The sequence below is a fragment of the Phocoena sinus genome, chromosome 11 (assembly GCF_008692025.1).
Source record: "Phocoena sinus isolate mPhoSin1 chromosome 11, mPhoSin1.pri, whole genome shotgun sequence".
NCBI lineage: Eukaryota > Metazoa > Chordata > Mammalia > Artiodactyla > Phocoenidae > Phocoena > Phocoena sinus.
The window spans coordinates 87,697,684-87,722,677 of NC_045773.1; the positions used below are offsets into that span (position 1 = coordinate 87,697,684).

Below are 24,994 nucleotides of genomic sequence, written 5' to 3' on the forward strand. Positions count from 1 at the left end.
TATCCCTAATTAAAAGCATTTTTTTTTTTTCCCATCCCTTATAAAAAAAGGCCTCAGACCATTCTCATTAGTTGGCAAACGATCTTCGGCAGTACAACCCATTACTAAATAGCTTAAATCAAACTGCTGCTCACTTTGCAAACTATCATGTTGCTATACAACCCATCCCAACATTTGGCAAGGAAACGTTACAAAGGACAGATCCATATGTCTACCATAGACATATTTAAGTTTGACTAGTTCTTTCTCATCTAGTATTTCAAAATAAGGAGGCTTTTAGGAAAACATAATTATATAAAAGCCAAAGATGTGGGTTCTAGTCTGGCTGGCTAGCTGGCTGGCTGGCTGGCTGGCTGGCTTGCTTTCTTTCGTTTATCCACTCAAAAAAAATGTCTGAATGGTCCAGTAATTTGATAACCCAAAACGCCTATGTTGTTTTAGAAAGAATTAATAATAGTGATAATGGTAACAATCTCTTATATAGTAATTATATTTACCAGATGCTTTTCTAAGCTATATATAGATATATTTAATCTCCACAACAAGCCTAGGAAACACATTATTTTTATTATTATTCCCACTTCAGAGATGAGGAAATTGACACACATAGAAACCTGCCCAGAGTTACACAGTAAGCACTGGAGCCAGAATTTAGACCCAAGAAATCTGGCTCCAGAATTATACTCCTAACACTAGGCCAAATGGCCTCTCACATTCAATAAACGAGGCTGCACATTTTAGCTATATCTATACTAAGATGGTAGCTCTGGGCACATTATTTTATCTCTTCAACCTCAGTTTCTATAAAACAGGAATAATAAGGAAGACTCTATAGTGAAGTAAAATATGTACCCTCTTGTTAGCATTGTAAATGACAATGCTTTGGAAAGCAATTTGAGTTTATATTCCAAGACCCATAAAAAGGTTCTTAACCTTGACATAATAATTCCACTTCTGTAAATTCATTCTAATGAAATATGTTTGAAAAACTATGCTTTTTAATATGTAAGAGTACAAATTAGACATGTCAAAGTTAATTGCAGTTAAGACCATCAGAACAGAAAGAAAATAAAAAGACAAAGGTAAATTATGAAGTATTGTGTCCTAAAAAGAACGGATAATCTAGTCTAGATCATAAGAGCTACTTTCTGGCTGTTGTCACTATATCTCAATCCAGGAAAAAGGTTCTGCCATGGTCCACTCTCCAAAAAGAACGAAACAAAAACAAAAAAACAAACAGAAAAACACACCCGTAATTCCATATCAGATGTAGAGAAGAAAATAGCATATTGGTGATACCCGAAGACCAAACTACTCTAGTAATCAACGTATCCTGATGGTAATGGCACCTCATGAAAAGACAGGAGACATAGAGGATGGGAGAATGGGAAGGGAACAAAGCAATAATTTAAAGAAGATAAAAAGACTGCAAGACAAGAGAAATCAGAAAATATAGACATGACAGGATCAATTAATTAAAGTTGTCTAGGAACCATTAAGATGTAAGCATAAAAGATAAAGAAACTAAAAAAATTAGGCAAGTCACACTGATGCTGCTTCAGATGAGCATTTGTTAAGTGTATCAGGAAAATACATATAAGCCCTAATCAAATTTGGATTCTTTATTAGGATATGCAAAAATAAGATAAATTAAAAATTAAAAAAAGAAGAAACTGAAATATCTGTACTATTCTTAATTCCATCATTCACCTTTGAAAATCTATCACAGAATTTAAAGTCAATGGAGTATTAAATTATGTCAATTATATTCCAAATAGAAATTTTCGACACAAAGCCACAATAAAATTAAGAAAATTCATCATTTGATATATTACTGTGAAAAACAAAATATGTAAGTGCAAGTCAACTCACACAGAAAACTTGCATTTTGCCAACTGCCATGTAGAAACCATTGAGCATCACTAAATATCACTAAGACTGGCTTTCAGCACCAGCAGAACCTCACCCCCACTCTCTCCTCATGAGCACTGGACAGAGATCTTTCTAAAAATTTTCAGGAATTCCCTGGCAGCCAGTGGTTAGGACTTGGTGCTTTCACTGCTGAGGGCCCGGGTACAATCCCTGTTTGGGAAACTAAGATCCCACAAGTGTGGCTAAAAAAAAAAAAAAAAAATTTTTTTTCAAAATTTTGTTTGCTTTTATTGTTATTGCTTTGTTTCGTACTTTGCATAAAATTGAGAAGGTAGGAAAATGAAAAAATAAACCTAATAGGAGAAATAAGAATGAGAAAGAAGTTGGAGTAAGCAAACTGGGGTCTTAACAATTCCATTCTCTGGAAGTGAAATCAGGTGTTTAACAGAGTAGGCAGAGACTCAACATTCAAAGGATCAGGGGTTGCCTGAATTCCAGAGTGAGAACAGTATGTGACGGTGGATGATGGAATTCCCAACGGTAATCAATTTACCAAAGAGGCCCCCCAACCTGACTTGTTACTTGTTGTACAAGCCCATTTTCAGCCATCAGATATCGTAGGAGTCCTGTTTTATTCATTCTCTGTATTTGTGGTCATTTCTAGGTACATAGCTCTAAGTCTCACACGTATTTTTTTAAAACCTGATGATTATATTCCATGATGATCAAAACAGCGTTATTTACCAATTAACGAAACTATGCTAGTAATAAAAAACTTATGGGGGCAGTGATAAAACAGGTAAACCTTGTTTCTTTTATTGCACTTAGTAGAGTATCTGATACATACAGATATCTGTAAATGTTTGTTGAATAAATGAGTGAAGACTAAAGAATAAACAAACAAATATGTGAACAAACCAATGAATAAAGTAGAAAACCACCCATCTTGACTGGGGATATCTTCCAGTCAGAGGGCTACTGGTCCTAAATAAATAAATCCATTGTACATACCTTGTTCTCTCATAAATTTACAGATGTGGGGCGGGGGAGACAGAGAAACAGAGATGGGGAAAAGGAAGTGAGGGAGGAGGACAGACTAAAAATCTCATTTCAGACAGTTTATGTTTTCCTCAAGAGCAGTAATGGAAAAATAAAAGGTACTTTACAAGGTAGAAAGATCTTCCTAAATCAGTATTATCTCTCACCATTAATATTTATTTTAAGGACAACCTAAAAAGAACCACAGAAATACACATTACAAATCACAGAGCTATATACATTGTTTAAAAATAGAAAACCAGGATTTTAAAAGATGACCTTGCCTTAAACCCAGTTTCTTTAGTGGATTTACAGAAAAATACACATTCCTCAGGGACTACTTCATCAGATAAAGTAAATGAGGTCTTAACTACATGCACTGCTGCCTTTTTAAAAAGCCAAACAAAACATTCTGCTTTGTCAGGGTTGGCAAAAATAAAACAACTGGTGCTACCATGCTGAGATGTAGCAAAATAAAAGCGAAGTAGTTTCACAAATAAATATGAGATATATATTATTTTTGTATTGAAAAAACCCACAGGCTTTTATCCACAATCACATGTGTGTCCAATTATACTTAAAGTTGGACAACACAAGTATTGGGTTTTTTTTTTCCCCTTCCTGATATGGCTGGAAAACAAGTTTTCTTGAAGCAATAGGAAAATTGACAGATGGCAGCTCTTTGGAAACATCCATTCATTCACTCCTATTGTGCCCTTCCAAGTCCACCCTAACTCAAGTACTGACTCCAAGTGCACCCTAACTCAAGAAAACAAAACAAAAAAGACAACCAGACAGGAGGGTACACTTATCAACTATCTGTAAATCTATATGACTGGGCAGTCCTATCCTTTAAACATTGTAATAGGAAATTCAGATTCCATCCCACTGGATAAACTTAATGCATCTTAAGAGGCATTTGACACAGTACAATATAAGAGCAGAAATTCTCTCAACCCACCTACACTTGACGGCCCATGTTTTCCTTTCTCTTTGTAAAATTCTGGGGCCCACAGCATCTTTTTCGGGTTTAGTTGGCTAACCTCTAGATTAGTATCAAACTTTAGCTCTAACTGGCTTTCCTTTCAACTAACTAAACAACCACAGTTCCAACACAAGGATAGAAAACTGGGCTAGAAGCCAATGAACCTGTGGTTTACTGGAAAAAGAACTGGTTAGATGATGTGGTTTAAGTTACAACTCTGCCACTTACTGCTCTGTGGTCTTAAGCACACTGCAATCTAATTAGGCCCGAGGTCTGCCTTCTGCATAGTTGTGATAGTAATAAACTCGATAGTAATTGTACTGAACACATATTATGTGCCAGACATTGTGTTAATTATTTTAAATGGATGATCTCTTTAAATTCTCACAACACCATAATTATCCCCATTTTATAGATGAGAAAATTGAGATCTACAGAGGGGTTGAATAACATACAATATCACACAGCAAATGATAAGGCCAAGTTTGAACCCAGGCAATCTCAAGCTATCTCTTTCTAGCCTTTCTCCTACCATTCTCTAATTCGAAACACGCCCCCCCCGCCCCGCCCCACGATCCACTCATCATTCTCTGTGTAAGACACTGCCTTTCACAATTCAATACAAAGAGGGGCACCTGCTTAGATGGCCTTTGAACCCACCAATGAGATACACTTTGAGAGACAGCCTCAGTATCTACTTTCTAGGGAAGCTCCTTTAACTCACCCAAACAATCCATCATGCTCATAAATAACTTTGTTCGCTCCTGTACTACTGTACTTACAATGATATAATTTAATTGTTTTCTGCTTGTTTTACTCTCTCTCCTGCTGGATTCTCAAGGGCAGACACCAAACGAAGGTACCTGTCAATCCTCTGTACTTGACAAATGTTCAGCCATGTTTGTTGAATAAATGAATGTCCAGAAACAGGGCTCTTTAGTTTTCTTAAATAACAAACATAAAAGACTTTTACATATGAAATAAAATAATAAACTTTCTAAACTATAAAAGCATCTGTAAGTATTTATAACTAATGTACATCCTCACCATACAATCTATGAACTAACCTGAAAAAAGTGTGAACCATTCTACTCGATTAACTTTAAGGCTTCTTTAATGATATGCCAAAATTTGAGTACCTTTAAATTTTGATTTTTATCCAAACTCAGTTATTCTACTTTCCTCAAACTAAATAATTTTGTTTATCAGAAAAATGGTAAGCAAGATGCACTTTTTATTTACAGCAATGGTATATTCTATAACATACTAGAACTTGAAATGGCTTGTAAAAAGCAGCCTTTTCTTTATATATAATTACTAGAAAAGTTACATATTCATTTCAAAGTTTATGTAAAATAATGGTTACATAAAGAAGAATTTACAAAATTTAAGACTAAATCCCCACGCTAATGCTGTCTAAAATTTCTAACTGGGCCACTTACTTAAAGGCATTTATTAAACCTGCATTTCAAAGTTCTGCAACTTAATGATAATTACTTCACAGGTATGAGCCAATAGTGCCATCCACTGTTCTTATGAATAATCTTGCCCAAATACAGTTTTTAAAATGCACTAAAAATAGGACTACTTTAAAATTTTATTTGCACAATGTTTAAGTGAAAACAGGTATTTGGGGATTTCACTGAAGATATCAAAACAGCTGCAAATTTCAGGACAACTAGCTTTGGGATGAAAGTAAAAATGTAACAAGTTCAAAATTGACATAAATACTTCAATTTCACACATTTAATTGTTTGAGATAAGTTTCACGTCATTCATGGTCCAAATTAACATTTTTCTCTACAAAACAATCATCTATAGCCAGAGAGAAGTAATTGGAATTATACTCCAGCTCAGCCAGAAAATTTTTTCTGCATTTAAGTAACCCTGCTGTTACTGAAATACTAAAATACTTAAGTGAATACTGTGAACAAGACGGTTCTAAAAGCTACAGGAGAGACTAAGATTAACTTTTCTTCGTTTATTTGTCAAACATTCACTCAAAACTGAACAAATGAAAGAGGAGATTGAGGAGCTGGTGATGAATCGAATAAACTCCTAACTTTAAATTCTAGTACCATCACCTTTCCGGCCTAAATAGTACAAACGATGCAGAGAAAGGAAAGGGAGAGGGGGTCTTGGAGAATGCTGGTAGAGAACAGGATATAGCAAGATCACAATTGTAAGGAAAACACTTATTAAAATGCCCATAATGTGTCAGGCTACATGTACAGTAGGTAGTACATGTTACGAAAGAGATCAGCTCTTAGCAGTTACCCAGTTTATTTGAGTCATGCAGATAGAAAATAACAATGTCTAAGACTCCAAACCCAGAGCACAGAGGTCTCTCCAATGTACCATAAACTCTACTGTCTCCTCAGGAATAGGCTGGTACCACATTCCAGGCTCATTACTAAGAGATAAGCTTCCTGGCCTCCGTAAGCTTACAGAAGATCAAGAATAATAACAGCAGTTATTTACACATTTTACGGATGTGCCAAAAGAACAGTTGTAAACTCTAGATTCAAGTTTCACATGGGCCATGTTAGGACTTCCATAATTTACTTTCGAAAGAATTGAATGTCAAGGGTGTAACATAAAATGTGTGAGTTTTTTAAGCTACAATTTGCTAGTATTTAATTAGAATGGCTACCTTCCAGAGCTTGCTGGTACGTTTTAGCTGTCTTTTATCCTTGGTCAACAGCAGAGGCTTTGCAAATTAGCATAATAAGTGACAGAAATAAGTTTTCATTTGTGAAAGTAGTGGTTAACTACTAGACACAAGTGGTTACCTAACAGCATAAAAGATAGTAGAAATGGGATCTCACTGGTGGAATCAGTGACATTCAAGATGAGTTGACTGGCTAAAATATTTGCCAGAAGAGGGTAAAGAATTTGCAACACCGTAGCTGAGACGAGTGTTTCTCAAACTATCTATAGAGACAGATCAGGATTTTTATTTCCAACCTCTTATAAACCAGTATTTCTGTAAAATACAGTGAAAAGGAATTATAAGACATTGCAGCAAAGTTAAATCATCTTAAAAGTTTCTAAGATGCTTACTCTCAATTTCTATACTTGTCACAGACCAGTCATCAATAGTTAATAACCTGGCACTGGTCCATGGATCACACTTTGGGTGGCACTGGCTTGGACCATTAAGGATATTATTCTGTCTTGGTCCCTCCTTTACCCTCACTCTAGATATTGGGTAGAGGATTCTGGTTGCTTGAGGCTGACAATACTGTCTCATCTGGTTCAAGTGAAACTTTCGTGCAAGGTTCGATTTAATCACCCCAAAGAAGAAAGAGGACTTCACCAAGCTTGTAAGAACAGGTGGACGGTGCCAGCTTGCTTAATGAACTCTTATTGCAGATTCTGGACTGGGACTTGCTTTCATTATAACCTGACGACTGGGTTGTAGAGAAGCAACTAATCCTCATTGGTAGGTACTACTGTCTATCAAAAAAACTTCTAAGGGTATACATGACAAAACTGACTTACATTAATTTACAGTCATCAGTGCCCAATATATAAAAAAGTGATATTGACCAATAATTTTTAAATAAATGAGTGACTATTAAGTCTGCTGAATTCTTTTTGGAAAATGTTTTATCTTGAGATACTGCCTCTTGGAAAAAGGTGTCAGGACCTAATAGATGTCTCTGAGGACGGCACCGAGGCTGAGGGAGCTTTTCTCAAGAGAGCAGATTCAGAATAGTGCCACGGTTATTACAGTAAGGACATGTAAACAGAACAGTACAGCATAACTAGGAAAAAAAAAGAACACTTATTTGTTGACACCATGCTAAGATATAAGAAGTTAATGAATCACTGAATATACTAAACACGTAGTCATTTCAAAGGAATTATAAAATAAAATATCCCAAATTTTATTCTCCAAAAATGTTAAAAAAGATTCACCCTAATACAAGTGTGATACTGCATATATTCAACCTTCTAACAGGATCTTTTCGGAACCTTAATTCAAGCTTTATAAGAACACTTCTAATTACGGGTTGGCCAAAAAATTCGTTCGGGTTTTTCCATAAGGTGTTACCAAAAACCCGAATGAACTTTTTGACCAACCCAATGAATTTTTTACCACCAAATTTTTGTAATAGAATGTTATTTTCTGAACGCTGTAATTTAAAGAGTAACATTAAAAGACAGCATTTGAGGCTTATGTTTTCCGCACGTGTACTGACAATGGCAGTAGTCGTGTTTGATGACAAAGGTCAAGGAGAAGACGTTTTTACTTTGTTGCTGCCACATCTCATAGAGGGGCAGTAAGAGGATACCTGAGTATCTCACACCGCTTATATTCAGAGGGCTCAGGAGTCACTGCTGTGTACTCTCACCCCTAGAAGAGTGTCATGCTGGCACCTAAAAGCATTCATTCCCCAGAACGTGGAACAGAACAAGACCCAAATCCTCCCCATACAGGAGCTGCAATTAACTCTGTGTTTACAGCTGGATTTTTTGGATTATTTCAGTCAATGTTAGTTACCTGTTGACTTGGGAAATGTTTCTTTGTATATGTCATAATATCTAATACCATACCTGGTAATGTGGTAAGCACATAATAATTATATTTTCAAATGCATTGTGATTATATCTAGTTAATAATTATTTCATGTTTTAATCATTAGAACCAGAAAGATAGCAAAATGTTATTAGTAATGATCCTACTTCCCTTCTATGAGAGAAATTTGCATTCTTTCTCTTTCATTCATTCATTCACCTATGTATCTAGCCCTGGAATAGGGACTGAAAATTCCGGACATTACAGAAAAAAAGTTGAAATATCTTAGTTTGTTTTCCAAAAGCTAAGATGTCACAGGGGGAAAAGTAACAGATACTTTAAAAAAATGTAATAAATTCAAATATGTAATCTCAAAGAAAATTAGATTCCCCTTAAAGGTTCCCATATACCATCACTTTATGTCTGGCAGATGGCAAACAACAAGAAAGATGATAAATTTTAAAAGTGAACGTGGGCTTCTCTGGTGGTGCAGTGGTTGAGAATCTGCCTGCCAATGCAGGGGACACGGCTTCGAGCCCTGGTCTGGGAAGATCCCACATGCCGCGGAGCAACTAAGCCCGTGTGCCACAGCTACTGAGCCTGCGCGTCTGGAGCCTGTGCTCCGCAACAAGAGAAGGCCGCGACAGTGAGAGGCCCGCGCACCGCGATGAAGAGTGGCCCCCGCTCGCCGCAACTAGAGAAAGCCCTCGCACAGAAAAGAAGACCCAACACAGCCCAAAATAAATAAATTAATTAATTTAAAAAAAAAAAAAAAAAAAAAAAAAGTGAACGTATCAGTAAAATATTACAGGGTCAGATGGTATTTTCCTAGGGAGGATTACCCCTTCAAACTAGGAATAATCTGATAGTAGTATCTAAAAAATGATATACCTTATATCAGAACTGCTGAGTAGCACCCAACCCTTGGCTTTGGAAGTATGAAAATCGCCAAGGGATTGTCAAGATGATGACTTTGATAGTGACAGAGACAGCAAAATGAAGCAGAGATTTTCTTTATGGCCCATTTTCTGATTTTTAACTTTTTGTCCCCTGTATTTCCTTCTGTCTCCACACTCCATTCTTACTACTAGAAAAAAAAAAGGCAATCACACAAATGGGGTCCCCTGACAAAACCTGAGCTTTTCAACCTCAGCTCACTTCTTCCTTTTATGCACATGTTGACTCCCTATTATACTGACCATGGCACCTGGTTGATACTTTTCTACATAAATATCCACAGATTTCCTACTCTGTTGTGCACCAGGACCATGACCTCACTCCACGAATTTCATGAAAAAAAAGGGAACACTCTGGCATGACTCTTCAAATTTCATATATTTACCCCAGAAACAAGATTATTTCTGGCCAAATTTTTAATTAGAATCTCAGATTAGACAGAGCTTCCAGTTTATAGAAAATCTGTAGTGTAGAATATCAGCTGAACACCACCACCAAAGGGAGGAAATCGGGGAAGAAGAAAACTGACAAACCTTGGAAGGAGGGGGGATTCTGATCGAGAACTGGCTGTATCTCAAGTCAATGGAATCAAAAAGAGACCACAGTATATTAACCAAAACATAAAGGGACAGGACACTGAACCCTCCACCCTCCATTTTGCCTGACAGCATGTAGGAACTGAGCACCTTTCTCTAAGTTAAATCAGTGAAGACCTTTAAGAAAAATGAACTGATAAGCGCTACACTTAAACTTACTTTACTCTTTACTCCTTTACTCTTACATCTGAGGAAGCATGAAGGTGTCTTTCTCTCCAACACTTACCTTTCTAACTACATTCACAACTGTTCCTGTTTAAACAGTTTCTCCTGTCAATATATTTCTAATCCTTACCCCTCTGCCTCTAAACAAGCTCAGATAGAAATATCCTTGTATTCTAAAGACCACATCTCTCACTTTATAGCAGAACTCCTCCAAAGAGCAGTCCTTCTGTAGCAAAGCCCATTAATTTCTAACGTGGTGTGCAAATTTCCGGCTCTTTCGAAAATGATTCACCTAACCTGGCATTACTTCTCCTCAAAGGATCAAAAGTAATTGATAGTTAGACACTTCTTTTCATAAAACCTTCGCCACTGACTAGTTTTATTTCATAGATAATTCCTCTCTCTCCTCTTATTTCCTATATACGGGCACTGACCATTCACCTTCACTGACCTCAACTCTCACTCCTCCAACTAAGGCTTCTTTTTAGCCTTGTATTTCTATCTCCAACCACTCTTTGGAACTTCCAAATCCATGGTTACAAATAAATCCACTGGAGAATGCCAAAGCCCATCTTCTTAACCATTACACAGTACTGCCACCCTTGCTTTTCCTTCCCAAAACTACCACCCAGGCTCTCATTCCTTCCTGGCTCGGTTGCTATAGGAACCATAAGCAAGAAATGTGGGTGGCCTATAGATGCTGAAATTTCATTTCAAATGTCACTATAATGCAAAGATTATTCTGTGATCCCTTGCTCCTGTGAACCCACAAAAGTGTCTGACGGGCACAAGAGATAAGCCTCAGTGTCAGTCGCCTACTAGCTGCATGACAATGTAAAGTCACCTAACCGCTCTGTAACTTAGTTTCCTCATCTACTGAAAAATCTCACAAGGCTGCTGTGAGGACGAAATACAGGAAAAAATACACATTTCACAGAATTCTGTCTGGCCCACATTAAGCACTCAATATACATTAGCAATGATTAACTTCATTCTCTCCTGCATTTCAGTCATGTCCATACAGCTCTCATCATCCTACTAGACAAACATGTGCCTATTCATGTCTACAGGGAGTCCTTACCCCGTAAGGGACAGTCTAGAAATAAGAGTGATATTGGACAAGGGGCAGCTAACCTCAGAAGGCTCACCTCAAAAAAAAGAATGTTGTAAATTGAGACAAGGAACCGAGTAGACCAAATTTATATATGCAATACAGCAAACATAAGAAGGATGAATAACTGAACATAAAATTGAGAGTATGGAAAGAAAAAATAAATGTTATTTAAGAACTAAAGGTATTCTTGGGCTTCCCTGGTGGCGCAGTGGTTGAGGGTCCGCCTGCCGATGCGGGGGACACAGGTTCGTGCCCCGGTCCGGGGGGATCCCACATGCTGCGGAGAGGCTGGGCCCGTGGGCCGTGGCCGCTGGGCCTGAGCGTCCGGAGCCTGTGCTCCGCGGCGGGAGAGGCCACGACAGTGAGAGGCCCACGTACCGCAAAAAAAAAAAAAAAAAGAACTAAAGGTACTCTTATTATACACAACGTGATCAAACAAGTAGTGGCCTCAGCTCATCCACAATCTAGCATGATATGAAATTTTCAACTTCTTCCTTGGCTAAAGCAACTAATATACTCCTTTTACATTTTAAGTTAGAAACGTAACAAAGCATAACAACTCTGTAGAGTTTAATAGTAACTTTGCTAAATTACCAATACATGTAATAAAACCCCATGCAAATGGGGTCCTTTCCCTAACTGATGAATAGAAAATTTATATGAAACTTATATATCCATATTTAATTTCAAAGCCATAAAACTTTGAAAAGTCTAAGATTTTGATGGAGATGATAATTTTCGCCTGAAAGAAATAATTATCCGTAGAACTCTTTTAAAACATTTAAATGTAAATGAAAAAAAGCAATGAGCTCTACCGGAGGTAAAAAAAATAAAATTCAAGGTAAAGATGTTAAGAGTGATACTGTCGACAAACACTCATGGAGAGACTTTCATCTGAGAACAAGTGATAAGGCTCCAACTGATGCAGGAAAATGATTAGTAGTCAGAGAAGTTCAGAAACTCTTATCTCAACGAGTGACAGTACAGATTAATTCTCTTAATAGCAAAAGAATGTTTGCTAATTTATTTACTAAGAGGCAATTCTATACTGTAATATGAGAGATGTGAGAGGATGAGAAAGTGAAAGGAAATACCCAGTGAGCTTTAAAAAAGTCTATAGCCTCATTATAAGAAACACTAAATCCAAGAGAAGAAAAATTCAAATTATAAATATATGAAAAAATTTTAACTTAATGCTATTTAAAATGGCTACCTAAGCGAAATTTTGAAAAATATACGGCAAAATAAATTAGTAGTGGCTTGAAAATACAACATTAATTCAACATTTATTGAGTACTCACTTTGTACTGGACCCTGAAGTCAGAGATAATAATAGTGATAACTGAAATACCTTCTGAACTCACGAAGCTCATAACTAAGTAGAAAATATAAATTATGCATCCTGAGAAGTGCCATAATCAAGGTAAATAGGGAATGTTGTAGATGCACAACGGAAAGATGGAGGTATTTAGCCTGGTCAGGAGGGGAGGAACAGGCAGCCACCCAAAGAAAGGGGCACACAAGTGCGTACAGCAGGATTACCCACAAGTAAGTGGAGAAATGGTAAAACACACCAGGGGATCCTTACAGCACACAGACAGGCCTGGAGTCAAGAGACAGAAGGACCTTGAGGCTGAGAATGTCAAGTAGTTCAGTGAGACTGAATACTGGAGTGCGAGGTGGGGAGTGACAAAATGGAGAAGTACGGAGACTAAAAATATAAAGTATCTTTGAAAACAAACAGTTAAAATCGACACTCAGCAGGTCACAAGTAGCTACAAAGTCACCTTGATCCTAAGATAACAGATTCTAATACAAAAGGGTTTGACAGGCCCTAAAATAATAACATACTTAAAGGAATGTGCCAGTCAAAAAGGAGTTGATCAGTCCTGCATTTTTTTTTTTTAAAAATGAGACTATCAGAAACATTTAGACTTTGCCCCTCTAAAGACATTGTTTAGGAGAAAGTACACTTAGCCAAACTCCAGGTATTACTGAGCAAGTAGCAAGGCAATTTGTACTGCAACAAGAAATTAACATGATCCCATTCAACTTTCTAATTATAGAACTCAATTATTCATTCATAAGTGAACATTTACTAAATCCCTACTGTGTACATACTTCTGTGTACTAAAGATACAATGATAAAAAAGAAAGTCAATTTCCTACTTTCATGGAGCTTATTACATGCCAGTGAGGGGAGACAATTACAACAGAAATGGACATATGTCTGTTTCAATACTGAGAAATGTTACAAAGGAAAATAAGGTAAATATGGAGGAAAGGAAATGAAGGGATGCTGAAATTTTAATAGGAATTTGAATTCAGGAGTCAAAAACAACAGCAGCAGCAATGCAGGATGTGAAGGAAGGAGAAGAGTGACTGAGACAGAGGAAACAGCAAACAGCCTTACACCCATAACTTGGCTCAGGCTCCAGAGAATATATCAGATTCTCCTATCAATGTGACAGCTACACTTCTGACTGTTAAATTCTGACTTAGTCGCTAGTAGTCTCTGAGCTTGATGAGTCCAGGTTTATGAATCTTCCACACTGAAGGCCAGACATTGGTCCTGGACAAGTTCACGAAGTCAACTGAAAGTCCCCAAGGGCTTTTAGGGAAAAGCTAAATGTCTTCTTCAACAGTCCCCGGTCTTTGGCAGCAGTGTGGAGGATGAACCAGAGGTGGATGATAAGGCAAGAGAAAAGACAACCAGTGACAACACAGCTGCAACAGTGCAGGAGGAAAGGACGGCACTGGCTTGGAGAGAGGTAGAAAGATGCTGGAGCAGGAAAGATAAGTTCACCTGTTCTCAGTGGGAAAGAGCATGAAGAAAGCAAAGGGCAGAAGGAGCACAATTTTTAAAAAGAGAGAAGGAAGATTAAAATTTTAAAGGAGCAGAAGGCTTAAATCTGTGGGAAATGTGAGGCAGCTGCATGAATGGAGGGACTTTCATGAGGTTTGAATTTAAATTTATTACCAGACTATGATAATATAGATTAAAGTGGGAAATAAGTAACTTTCTCAAATGGAGTCACTATTTAAAAGAACCAAATTCAGCAAACGCAAATAAAACAAAGTATGACTGATTATACCAGGAGTTATAATCACGCAGAACTTCAGACCAACATGGCAATTAAAGAGTACTTGATATTCAGTCACGATGTTTATCTTCAGTTTAAGGCTCATAAAAGTAACATTTAAAAATATTCATTTCAGATAGTAATAATCAAAATATGGTTAGGATCTTGGGCAATATTTACTATAATGCTATTGAAAAAAATAGTCAAAGATGATGGGTGTATTAACCGTTTCACAGAATGAAATACTCTTCTTGGGCTTCCCTGGTGGCGCAGTGGTTGGGAGTCCGCCTGCCGATGTGGGGGACGCGGGTTCGTGCCCTGGTCCGGGAAGATCCCACATGCCGCAGAGCGGCTAGGCCCGTGAGCCATGGCCGCTGAGCCTTTGCGTCCGGAGCCTGTGCTCCACAACAGGAGAGGCCACACGAGTGGCCCGCGTACCGCAAAAAAAAAGAAGAAATACTCTTCTTAAAAAGATTTTAACCAAGGGCAGAGCTGGAAAACAAAATCCACATTTATTACCGAAAAGAAGTTAGAGTAATGTTAATCAAAGAAAAAAACACTTGCTGCATATATAAGTGCAACTGCATACAGGGAACATCTTAGAGGGAACGATATCCTTTTCTGATTTTTTAAAAAATTCATTTTTGATTTTTCTTTCCCAAGGAAATGTTCAACTACTTTTCTATGTCACATAGCCAGGAAAATTCATGGAGTATATTGAATATTTTATGAGTTAGAGAAAAGCTTACCCAGTGTTGATGGAAATGATTTCTATCAGTGGATTCTTCCTAATCTTTGGCAAATCCAGTCGTGCTCCCCCCAACCGTTTTCCATTATCCTTTTTCTGACCCAGCAGTCTCACAGAGTGACCTTCAAATAAAGCATAGAAAACACGTTAGCATGAGTCATACAACTTCACTTTAATTTACTGCTTTCAACAAATGTGTTAATATTTGCATTTAACTTTTTCTTTTATGAAAACAAATAAAAACAACCCAGAGAAGATATGGTCACTGAACCTAAGAAATACTACCAAAGGAAAAGGCAGTGGTGTTCAAGTCCTACAGTCAAAAGTGCTTTGCTTAGAATATCTGCACATTAATACTGCACAGATGAGAGAAATAGAAATATCCTCAGAGTGTCACTCCACAGGTATGAATGGCCCCTAACACAGACCAGATATGTAAATATATGAAGCAGGAAGGGTTCACTTGGGCACTGGCCCTGCGGGCCAGGTGCAAAAGCAGATCATCTGCTCAAAGCAAACTGTAAATCAAAGAAGTAAAGAATTAAAAAGCTGAGATAAAATGACACTCTAGGGGGGCTTCCCTGGTGGCGCAGTGGTTGAGAGTCCGCCTGCCGATGCAGGGGACACGGGTTCGTGCCCTGGTCCGGGAAGATCCCACATGCCGCGGAGCGGCTGGGCCAGTGGGCCATGGCCGCTGAGCCTGCGTGTCCAGAGCCTGTGCTCCGCAACAGGAGACGCCACAACAGTGAGAGGCCCACGTATAGCAAAAAAAAAAAAAAAAAAAAGACACTCTAGGGTTGGATTTTTAAGAACAAACAAAAGCTTTTAAACTTATTTTTTTTAAAACATTACAAAAGAATCAGAACACTTCTAAGACCCATTAAAATGTTGAATTAGTTGTAGTTACAGAAAAGTTGGAAGAATACAAGAATTCCCATCTCCTTGATATTCACCAAATATTATTTTCCATATTTATCATTTTCTCTATATACATACATATTATTTTTTATAACTTTACTGAAGTACATCCTGTAAAACTCACCCATTGTAAGTACACAATTCAATGATTTTAAATAAACTTATACAGTTGTACAATCACCACAACCCATTTTTAGAACATTTCCATCACCCCCAAAACTCTCTCAAGCTTATTTATTGTCTATCCATGCTCCCATACCAAATATATTACATTTTGCTAATCTATCAACCAGCTGATGAACATTTGGACTGTTCCCAATTAACACCTTTTATAATAATGCTTCTATGAATACAGATCTTCATGCGGACATATGTGTTCACCTCTCTTAGATAGATTCCTAGGAAAAGAATTGTGGGTTATGTCATAAATTTATATTCACTTTTGTAAGAAATAACTTTTCCGAAGAAGTGCTACCATTTTATATCCCACCAGCAATGTATGAGGGTTTGACTTTCTCCATATCACCAAGACCTCACTCATATTGTAACTTCTGACAACAGCTATTCTAGTGGGCATGCAGTGGTATATTATTGTGCTTTGAATGAATAATATGCATTCCATAATGACTAACGATATTGAGCACCTTTTCGTGTGATTAGCCAATTGTATTCCCATTTGGTAAAATGCTGTCATGGTTAATTTTTATGCATCAACTTGCCTGGGCCACAGGGTGCCCAGACATTTAGCCAAACATTATTCTGGGTGCGTCTGTGAGGGTGTTTCTGGATGAGACTGACATTTGAATCAGTAGACTGAGTAAAGCACACTGCTCTCCCTAACACTGGTGGGCATTATCCAATTAATCAAAGACCTGAATAGAACAAAAAGGCTGAGTAAGAAGGAACTAACTCCTCCTGTCTGACTACTGAGCTGAGCAACTGGTCTTTTCCAGCCTTCAGACTCAAGACTGAAATATCAGCTCTTCTTGGGTCTCGCACCTGCCCAGTTGCCAGCTGTAACTTACACCATCAACTCTCCTGATTCTCAGACCTTTGGACCTGGACTGGAACTACACATCAGCTCTCTATATATAGTCTTCACCTTGCCGACTACAGACATTGGGAATTTTCAGCCTCCTTAATGGTGGGAGCCAATACCTTATAATACATCTCATGACACACACACACACACACACACACACACACACACACACACACACCCCTATTGGTTCTCTTTCTCTGGAGAACCCTCACTAATATAAATGTCTATTCCAGTATTTTGTCAGTATTTTAGTTATAGCATTTGTCTTATTATTGAATTATAAGAATTCTTTACATATTCTGGTAATATGACCTTTATGAGATATATAATTTTTAAATATTTTCTCTCAGTCTGTGGCTTATAGTTTCACTTTCATAATGGCATCTTTTGAAAATTAAAGTTTTTTTTAATATAATGAAGTTCAACTTATCTATATTTTCTTTTACAGCTCATGCTTTGGGTGTCATATCTAAGAACTCTCTGCCTAGCCCAAGAGCACAAAGATTTCTCCTACATTTTCTTCCACAAGTTTTATCGTTTTCACTCTTATAATTAGGTCTAGGATACACTGTGTTACTCTTTGTGTATAATAAAGGTCTAAGTTTATTTTTGCACATGGATATTCAATCATCCCAGAATCATTTCTTTTCCTTCTTCCTCCTTTGTGCCACTGCCATCACACATATTAACATATATAGTTGTATAAACCCTAAAATATAGTGCTACAATTGTTGTTTTATACAGTTGTATGTTTTTTAAAGAAAAATGTGAAAAAAATATATTTATAAAGTCCTATGTATTTACCCACATAATTACCACTTCTAGCACTCTTCATTTCCTCCTGGGGATTTCCATTTGGTACCACTTTCTGCCTGAAAAATTGTCTTCAGTATTTCTTGTAAATCAAGTCTGCTAGCAAAAACTTTTTTATTTGGAAATGTCTTTATTTTGCTTCATTTGTGAAGGATACTTTTGCTGGATATATCAACAGAATTCTTAGTTGACAGTTTTGTTCCTTGAGCACTGAATATATCACTCCACTGTCTTTGACCTCTAGTGCTTCTGGCGAGAAGTCGGCTATTAATCTTGTTGTTCTCCGGTACACAGTATGTCATTTCTCTCTTATGCTGTCAAGATTTTCCCTCTCTTTCTACAATGACTATGATGTGTATAGGTCCATACCTATATCTGGGACTTCTCTACATGGAATTCATTTAGCTTTTTGGATCCGAAAGTAATGGTTTTCATAAAATTTGCGAAGTTTTCATCCAGTATGGTTTAAAACTACTGTTGTTGCTGTTGCTGTTTTTCACTGTATCCTTTTCTTTTGTGATTCCCATGACACATTTTTTGGTGTGCCAGATGTTGTCCCAAGGGTCTCTGAGGCCCTTTTCATTTTTCCTCTTTTCTTCTATCCAAATCAGATCATTTTCCTTGGTCTATCCACAGATTTTTTTCTTCGGCCATTTCAAATCTGCAGTTGAGCCCCTCTAATGAATGTTTTCATTTCAGCTACTGTACTTTTCAACTCCAGATTTCCTATTGGTTCTCTTTTATAATTCCTATCATTTTGTGATTCTGTACTCCAGTCACCGTCATCATCCTTATCTTAAATGCTTTTCACATCGTTTCACTTAGTTCTTTCAAGTCTTTGCTAAATCCAACACTTCTGGCCGCTCAACGACAGTCGATACTGACTGCTTTTCTCCTGCTTGAACGTGGTTATACTTGGTTTCTTTGTATGTATCATAATATTTTGTTAAATACTAGAAATTTTAGCTAATATATTGTAGCAACTCTCAATTCATATTAAGCACCCAAAGTGTAGACTATGAAGTTTATGTCTCCACAATGAATGGCCATTAATGTCCTTTCTTAGCTTTTTTGGCTTTCTTCCCTCCAAAGCGTCACTTCCCAGCAGTCAATTCTGTATCTGCATAGCAAAGCTAAGTCAAGGACTGGTCACGTATATGCTCAAACACCTTAAACCAGTAAGATTCCTAACGATGTGCTGACTGATCTGTGTATGAGACGAGAGAATTCAAACTCAGGGCCATTTTCAAGCCTGCCCCACCCTTACTTTCTCCTGGGCTTTCCTGGGTCCTCTCCCACCTCCTCACGATGTGCATACAAGCTCCAGCCAACAGGTAAGTGTAGGCAGCTTGGGCCCACCCCGGTCCCTGTCGTGCACGTGCACAACGTCCCATCAGTTTACAGTTTGCGAAGACTTATCAAGCATCCTCTCCCTGTCTCACCTCCCAGAAGTCTCTACTAAATCCATGGCTAGTCTGTCTGTCTACCACTTCTGCCAAACAGACCTACAACTTCAGGTGTGTAGAGCCAGAGACACCCCAGCCCCTACCCCCCTGCCCCCCGTCACGTGCCATAAACATCTTCACTTTCCCAAACAGTCCTCCAAGTCAACTGAGCCTTCTCGGGAGCAGCAGTGAAGCTGCTGGTTTTTACAGCCTGCCCTGCCCTGGTTGAACAACCTTGCCCACAGAGCTGAGGAAGGAAAACGGCAGTAGCACCAGGCACAAACACCACAGACTCACACTGTTCTTACCCAAAGCTCAGTTGTTTGCACAAATAAACACTTCTCAGTTTGCTGACTGCTTTTACTCAATTTCCAGAATGCAAGAATGGCTTGTTTTTGACCATTTGTCCAGCTTTGTTGTTGCTTGTGGGGAGATTTGTTGACCACCTCACGCAGTCGTGCCACAAGCTAATCAAAGCCCACTTTTTAAAAGCAATTATTTAAAATAACTTCAAATACGTAATTAGTACAGATATAAGATTCTAAGCAATTATATGTATGTTTCATCACCCCTCATTTCAGAAAGATATACTGCTTAAACATCTCCTGTACAGACAGCTTTTCAGGACCAGAAGTAATAAAACCATCAGTCATGGCCTTTTTTGTACTAATCGCTTTAATAAGAAACATTAAGTACTTCATTCATTCTGAAAATTCTTGCTCTGATGGAGAAACACAGTTAGACTCAAGCATTTGGCATACCAGATTTCACAGATTTTCAAGATAAGTTGAACTCTTCAATCACAAGTCCAGTTAATGAAGAGGTGAGCAAGATTGGCATGATAACATAATAGTTCTCTGAGAGATGCCAAAAGTTCAATAATGACTACGCAAAGGCATGCTATTTTCATACTAGCCTGAAACAAATTTCATTATATCCTGCTGAGACTTCAGCAAGATGAGCCTGTACTAATAACATTTGATAAATTATTCATCTCCAACTATCTACATGCAAACAAAGGAACATATCCTGCCTGATGATATAATGAGTTATTTTCCAATCCAATGATTCATTAAAGAGTGGCAGACCTAGCAACAGTCTGTTTTTTTTTTTTAATTGAAAAATATACCACACTAAAAACAAAGTAGGAAATAACATAAAAGTCCCTCATTATATCTGGTCAAAGATGAAAGAAAGGAAATTCAACCACATAATGATTATTTTTTAAAAAAACAGACTAGCAGAACAGAACTTTTATACTTGTTATACCATCTTTTTAAAAAATCCTTTTGCAAACAGAATTGCTATTTCAAAGCAACTCCTTAAATCTATAGACCACAGAATAAAAACATATACTACAAATCATTACCCATTATATGTGCAGTTATCAATATTACTACCCTCTAAAACAAACTGAAATTTGACAGAATAAATAATAAAACTGAAGGAGATGTCTTAAAGAAGGTGTATCTGTGGGACGAAAAGGAAAGGAAACAAGGACTCAGGAACAGGGAAACATGCTGAAGGAATAAAAATGTGAAAGGTAAAAAGGAAACTTTTGGAGCAAATTTATACTGAAAATGAACCTGCTATACTTATGAAGGGACCAAGCCGTAAGGACCACCATTAGACACTCACACACTGCTTCTCTATACAATCCCTTCTGATTAGTCACTGATGCCTAGCACTGTGAAAGAAAAAGAACACTGCTCAATGAGTACCAATTTATTTTGTGACTACTGCGGATTTCATCACCCTTTGTGGCTAGACTGAAGAGAAGGAGAGGAAGAAAAGAAATCAGGACAACAGAGTTTGAAAGAAAAGGAGAGTGAAAATATTGGTTTTTACATCATTTCAATCACACGTAATAAGAAATTAAAGGAGGAAGTATTAATAGGAACAGATGGGAACAATGATGCTCAGTGTGACCAGATACACTGATAATAACATGAGACCACTGAGGAGACAGGGATAAAGATGTAAGTTATTAAAATAGAAATATGCGATTTTAATCCAAGGATGAAAAACGAAGGTTGCCTTATATGTAGAATGGGACATACTCAAATGTTCTATTTCCAAGATTTTATCTTTCCCATTTTCAATGTAAATTCACATTTCATCTCCTCTAAATAATGGTCAAATATGTCTCAGTGGGCTTATTAACCATCTTTAATAAACATCTCTCTGAGTTGTTACTTACGAGTGTCACATAAAATTCAGTCCTGTTAAACCAAATTTAATTTTAAGCCTGAGGCTTTCAGCAGTTATTTATAAATCAGCTACAAAACCCTGATTCTGTGCTCGTTTTTACATTTGATCTAATCCAGTAAAGAATGTTACTATTTTTTTAGCTAAAATTATTATATATTACAAAGTATTGAACCAAAAGCTAGTTTGTTTTATATAATTCACTATTATATGCACACCTGTGAATTCATAACACTGAAAAACCTATACGAAAAAAGGCATATTTTGTACAATAATGGCTATACTCATTGAATCAATATTCAGTGTGGTTTATGGATCTTCATGAGCAAATAATCTTTCCCAAATCCCACAGTGCTAACTGCACTGAACATTATTAGAGCTGAGGAAAAACATCCCACCCATACATACTAGAAAGCCCTGTCTGTCAACATGTCAAGAAGCCAATTATAATGGTCATTCAAAAGCAGAAAAGTACTCACCCCTGTAATATAAGCATATATGTAAACACATATGCGCACGCGCACGCGCACACACACACACACTGACAGAAACAGGACTACCTACAAAATACATATTTATTAATTAAATTATGTTTCTACATACAAACCAATCGTTCCCCCTCTGGTTCTCAAAGCTAAAGTCATTTGTACAAGTTAGCCTTAGAATATCATTACACATTACAGAAGCACCAATAATCTGGCAACTTGGACTCCAATTGTTTATTTCTTTTTCCTTTAATTTCTTTTTCTTCTAAAGCCTCTATAAACAGCCAGACTTTCCTTCAATACTTCATTCTTCTCACCTAATTTTAAAGGCCATTCACTGTTTCCTTAATATGTTACCAACCACCTCCACTACCACCAGAGAGGCCTCATGCCAAGTTGCTTTCATCTCTTACTAACTGCTCTCACTTCACACAAATTCAGTCCTATTAACAGACATTCTGAAGACCTATCTGAACCCTAAGCTCTGGGTTGTCCTGCTGGAAAGCTTCCTAATAAAAGCAAACCCAACCCAATGCTGGGGCAGAGGGTAAGAGAAGACTGGTAGATATACAAACAAAAACAAAAAAATGAGTAACTGCACTACAGACATCAATTCTCACTTAAGAGAGCCCCATCAATTTGAATATTGTTTAAGAATATTAGAAAGGAAAGCTCAGTTTACTGTTTTTCTACAAAGTGCTTGGAGCTGTTACTCAGCATGGCCTCCAAAGGCTTTTTAACTACTTAATTACACAGAAAAACAAAAATTTAGCCAAAGTTTGTCTCTGCTCCGTTCAATGTCATTCCTCATATGTAAGCTCCTCCCAAGAAAGCAAGCATTCTCTAAGAGTCACACTTAAGTAACTCTCTTGAAATATTTTCATTTTAAAAGAAGAAAGCAGGGCTTCCCTGGTGGCGCAGTGGTTGAGAGTCCGCCTGCCGATGCAGGGGACACGGGTTCGTGCCCCGGTCTGGGAAGATCCCACATGCCGCGGAGCGGCTGGGCCCGTGAGCCATGGCCGCTGAGCCTGCGCGTCCGGAGCCTGTCCTCCGCAACGGGAGAGGCCACAACAGTGAGAGGCCCGCGTAACGCATAAAAAAAAAAAAAAAAAAAAAAAAAAAAAAAAAAAAAAAAAAAAAGAAGAAAGCAAAGTGAAGCAAAGATGTTGGGTTAAGTGAAAGAAGCAGCTACTCTGGGTTGAAAAATTTTACCCGAAATGCTAGAATTGACTCAAAACACAAGATCATTACAATTCAAGCGCCAATTTTAGCTACTAAGATTTCAGCAATTACGAGGAATTTAAATGTTAACTAGAACAATGACACCTAGAAAAAAACATTAAAATAAGAGAAGAATGGTAAGAATCAACTGTCCAAAAAGACAGAATTCAAAGCGTAAATCAAAGTATAAGCAAAGAGAGTCTCTACTAAGGTCCTGATGTTACCAGCATGCATTTCCAGAGTTTTGGGTTGGAGAGGAAACTAAGATAAGGACAGAACACAAAGTTTAAATCCCCTCAAAGTTTGAGGGTTATTTAATATCAAAACCCTTCTTGCACAAAAAAGTATCTACACTATAATTATAATGACGTGAAATTTATGTATGATCCAGAACTGTGGAAGATGTAAAGATGAAAACATGTTGGAATGGAAAATTCTAAGGCAACTTTTTCTTCCATGCGTACAGCACTGTTGGTACAACTAATGACAACTATTTTCAAGTCATCATACTGGACAAAGAATACATAAAATAAATAATCCACATAAGCAAGATGTCTTCTTATAGTAATGGAAATACCTTCTGGAGGCAAACTACCAGAAGCATTTAATTTTATGATTTAATTACATCTTTTGCAAGCAGATATACCTTTTATGACAGTGGGAGGAGATTTATACGGTGCCAACTTACTTTTCACAATCTAAATCAAGTGTACATCAAAATATACACAAATCAAAGCACTCGCACATCAGTTAACTCCACCTCAGTACTGACCCTTAAAAGAACTCAGGTGGTTGGCTGTCTTGCTACAGTAGGCTCCCCTGAATTCTATATATTTCTTTTCTTTTTTTCCCCACACTCTATTTATTTATTTCTATTTTTTAAATTTGTGTTGAAGTATAGTTGCTTTACAATGCTGCGTTAGTTTTTACCATACAGCGAAGTGAATCAGCTATATGTATACATATATCCCCTTTTTAGGATTTCCTTCCCATTTAGGTCACCACACATCTCCTGAATTCTAAATTTCAGTAGCTCCAAGGCTTTAATGTTTTGGGGTGGTTTTTTTTGTTTGTTTTGTTTTGTTTGCGGTACGAGGGCCTCTCACTGCTGTGGCCTCTCCCGTTGCGGAGCACAGGCTCCGGACGCACAGGCTCAGTGGCCGTGGCTCAGGGGCCCAGCCGCTCCGCGGCATGTGGGATCTTCCCAGACTGTGGCACGAACCCGTGTCCCCTGTATCGGCAGGTGGACTCTCAACCACTGCGCCACCAATTAAAGCAATTGGAGTATAATTGCTTTACAATGGTGTGTTAGTTTCTGCTATATAACAAAGTGAATCAGCCATACGTATACATATATCCCCATATCCCCTCCCTCTTGCATCTCCCTCCCACCCTCCCTATCCCACCCCTCTAGGTGGACACAAAGCACCGAGCTGATCTCCCTGTGCTATGCGGCTGCTTCCCACTAGCTATCTATTTTACCTTTGGTAGTGTATATATGTCCACACCACTCTCTCACTTTGTCCCAGCTTCCCCTTCCCCCTCCCCAGCTTTAATGTTTAGGGCATAAAGCTACTCAGTACTTCCCTTTCAGTAAGTAAAGCATCCGTGGCAGCAATGCAAAAACTTAATCACTGCTCATGCTCAAACCCATATTCCCCAAATTACTGCACCAGGTGATGAAAGCAGAGATAACAGACCTAATAACAGATGGCATTCAAGCTCCTAAAAAAAAAGAGAGAGAGAGAGAGAGAATAACACTATACAAGAATAAGGAAC

General features: G+C 37.7%; 1 protein-coding gene across 3 annotated transcripts in view; it reads right to left on the reverse strand.

The window, feature by feature from the left end:
* Positions 1–24,994, reverse strand: part of CDKAL1 (CDK5 regulatory subunit associated protein 1 like 1) — a 659,509-nt gene that overhangs the window by 423,949 nt on the left and 210,566 nt on the right. For all 3 annotated transcript variants that reach the window (XM_032650160.1, XM_032650162.1, XM_032650163.1), the window contains one exon: positions 15,085–15,205. In XM_032650160.1, coding sequence (XP_032506051.1) covers positions 15,085–15,205 — 121 coding nt within the window. The remainder of the gene's footprint in view (positions 1–15,084; positions 15,206–24,994) is intronic.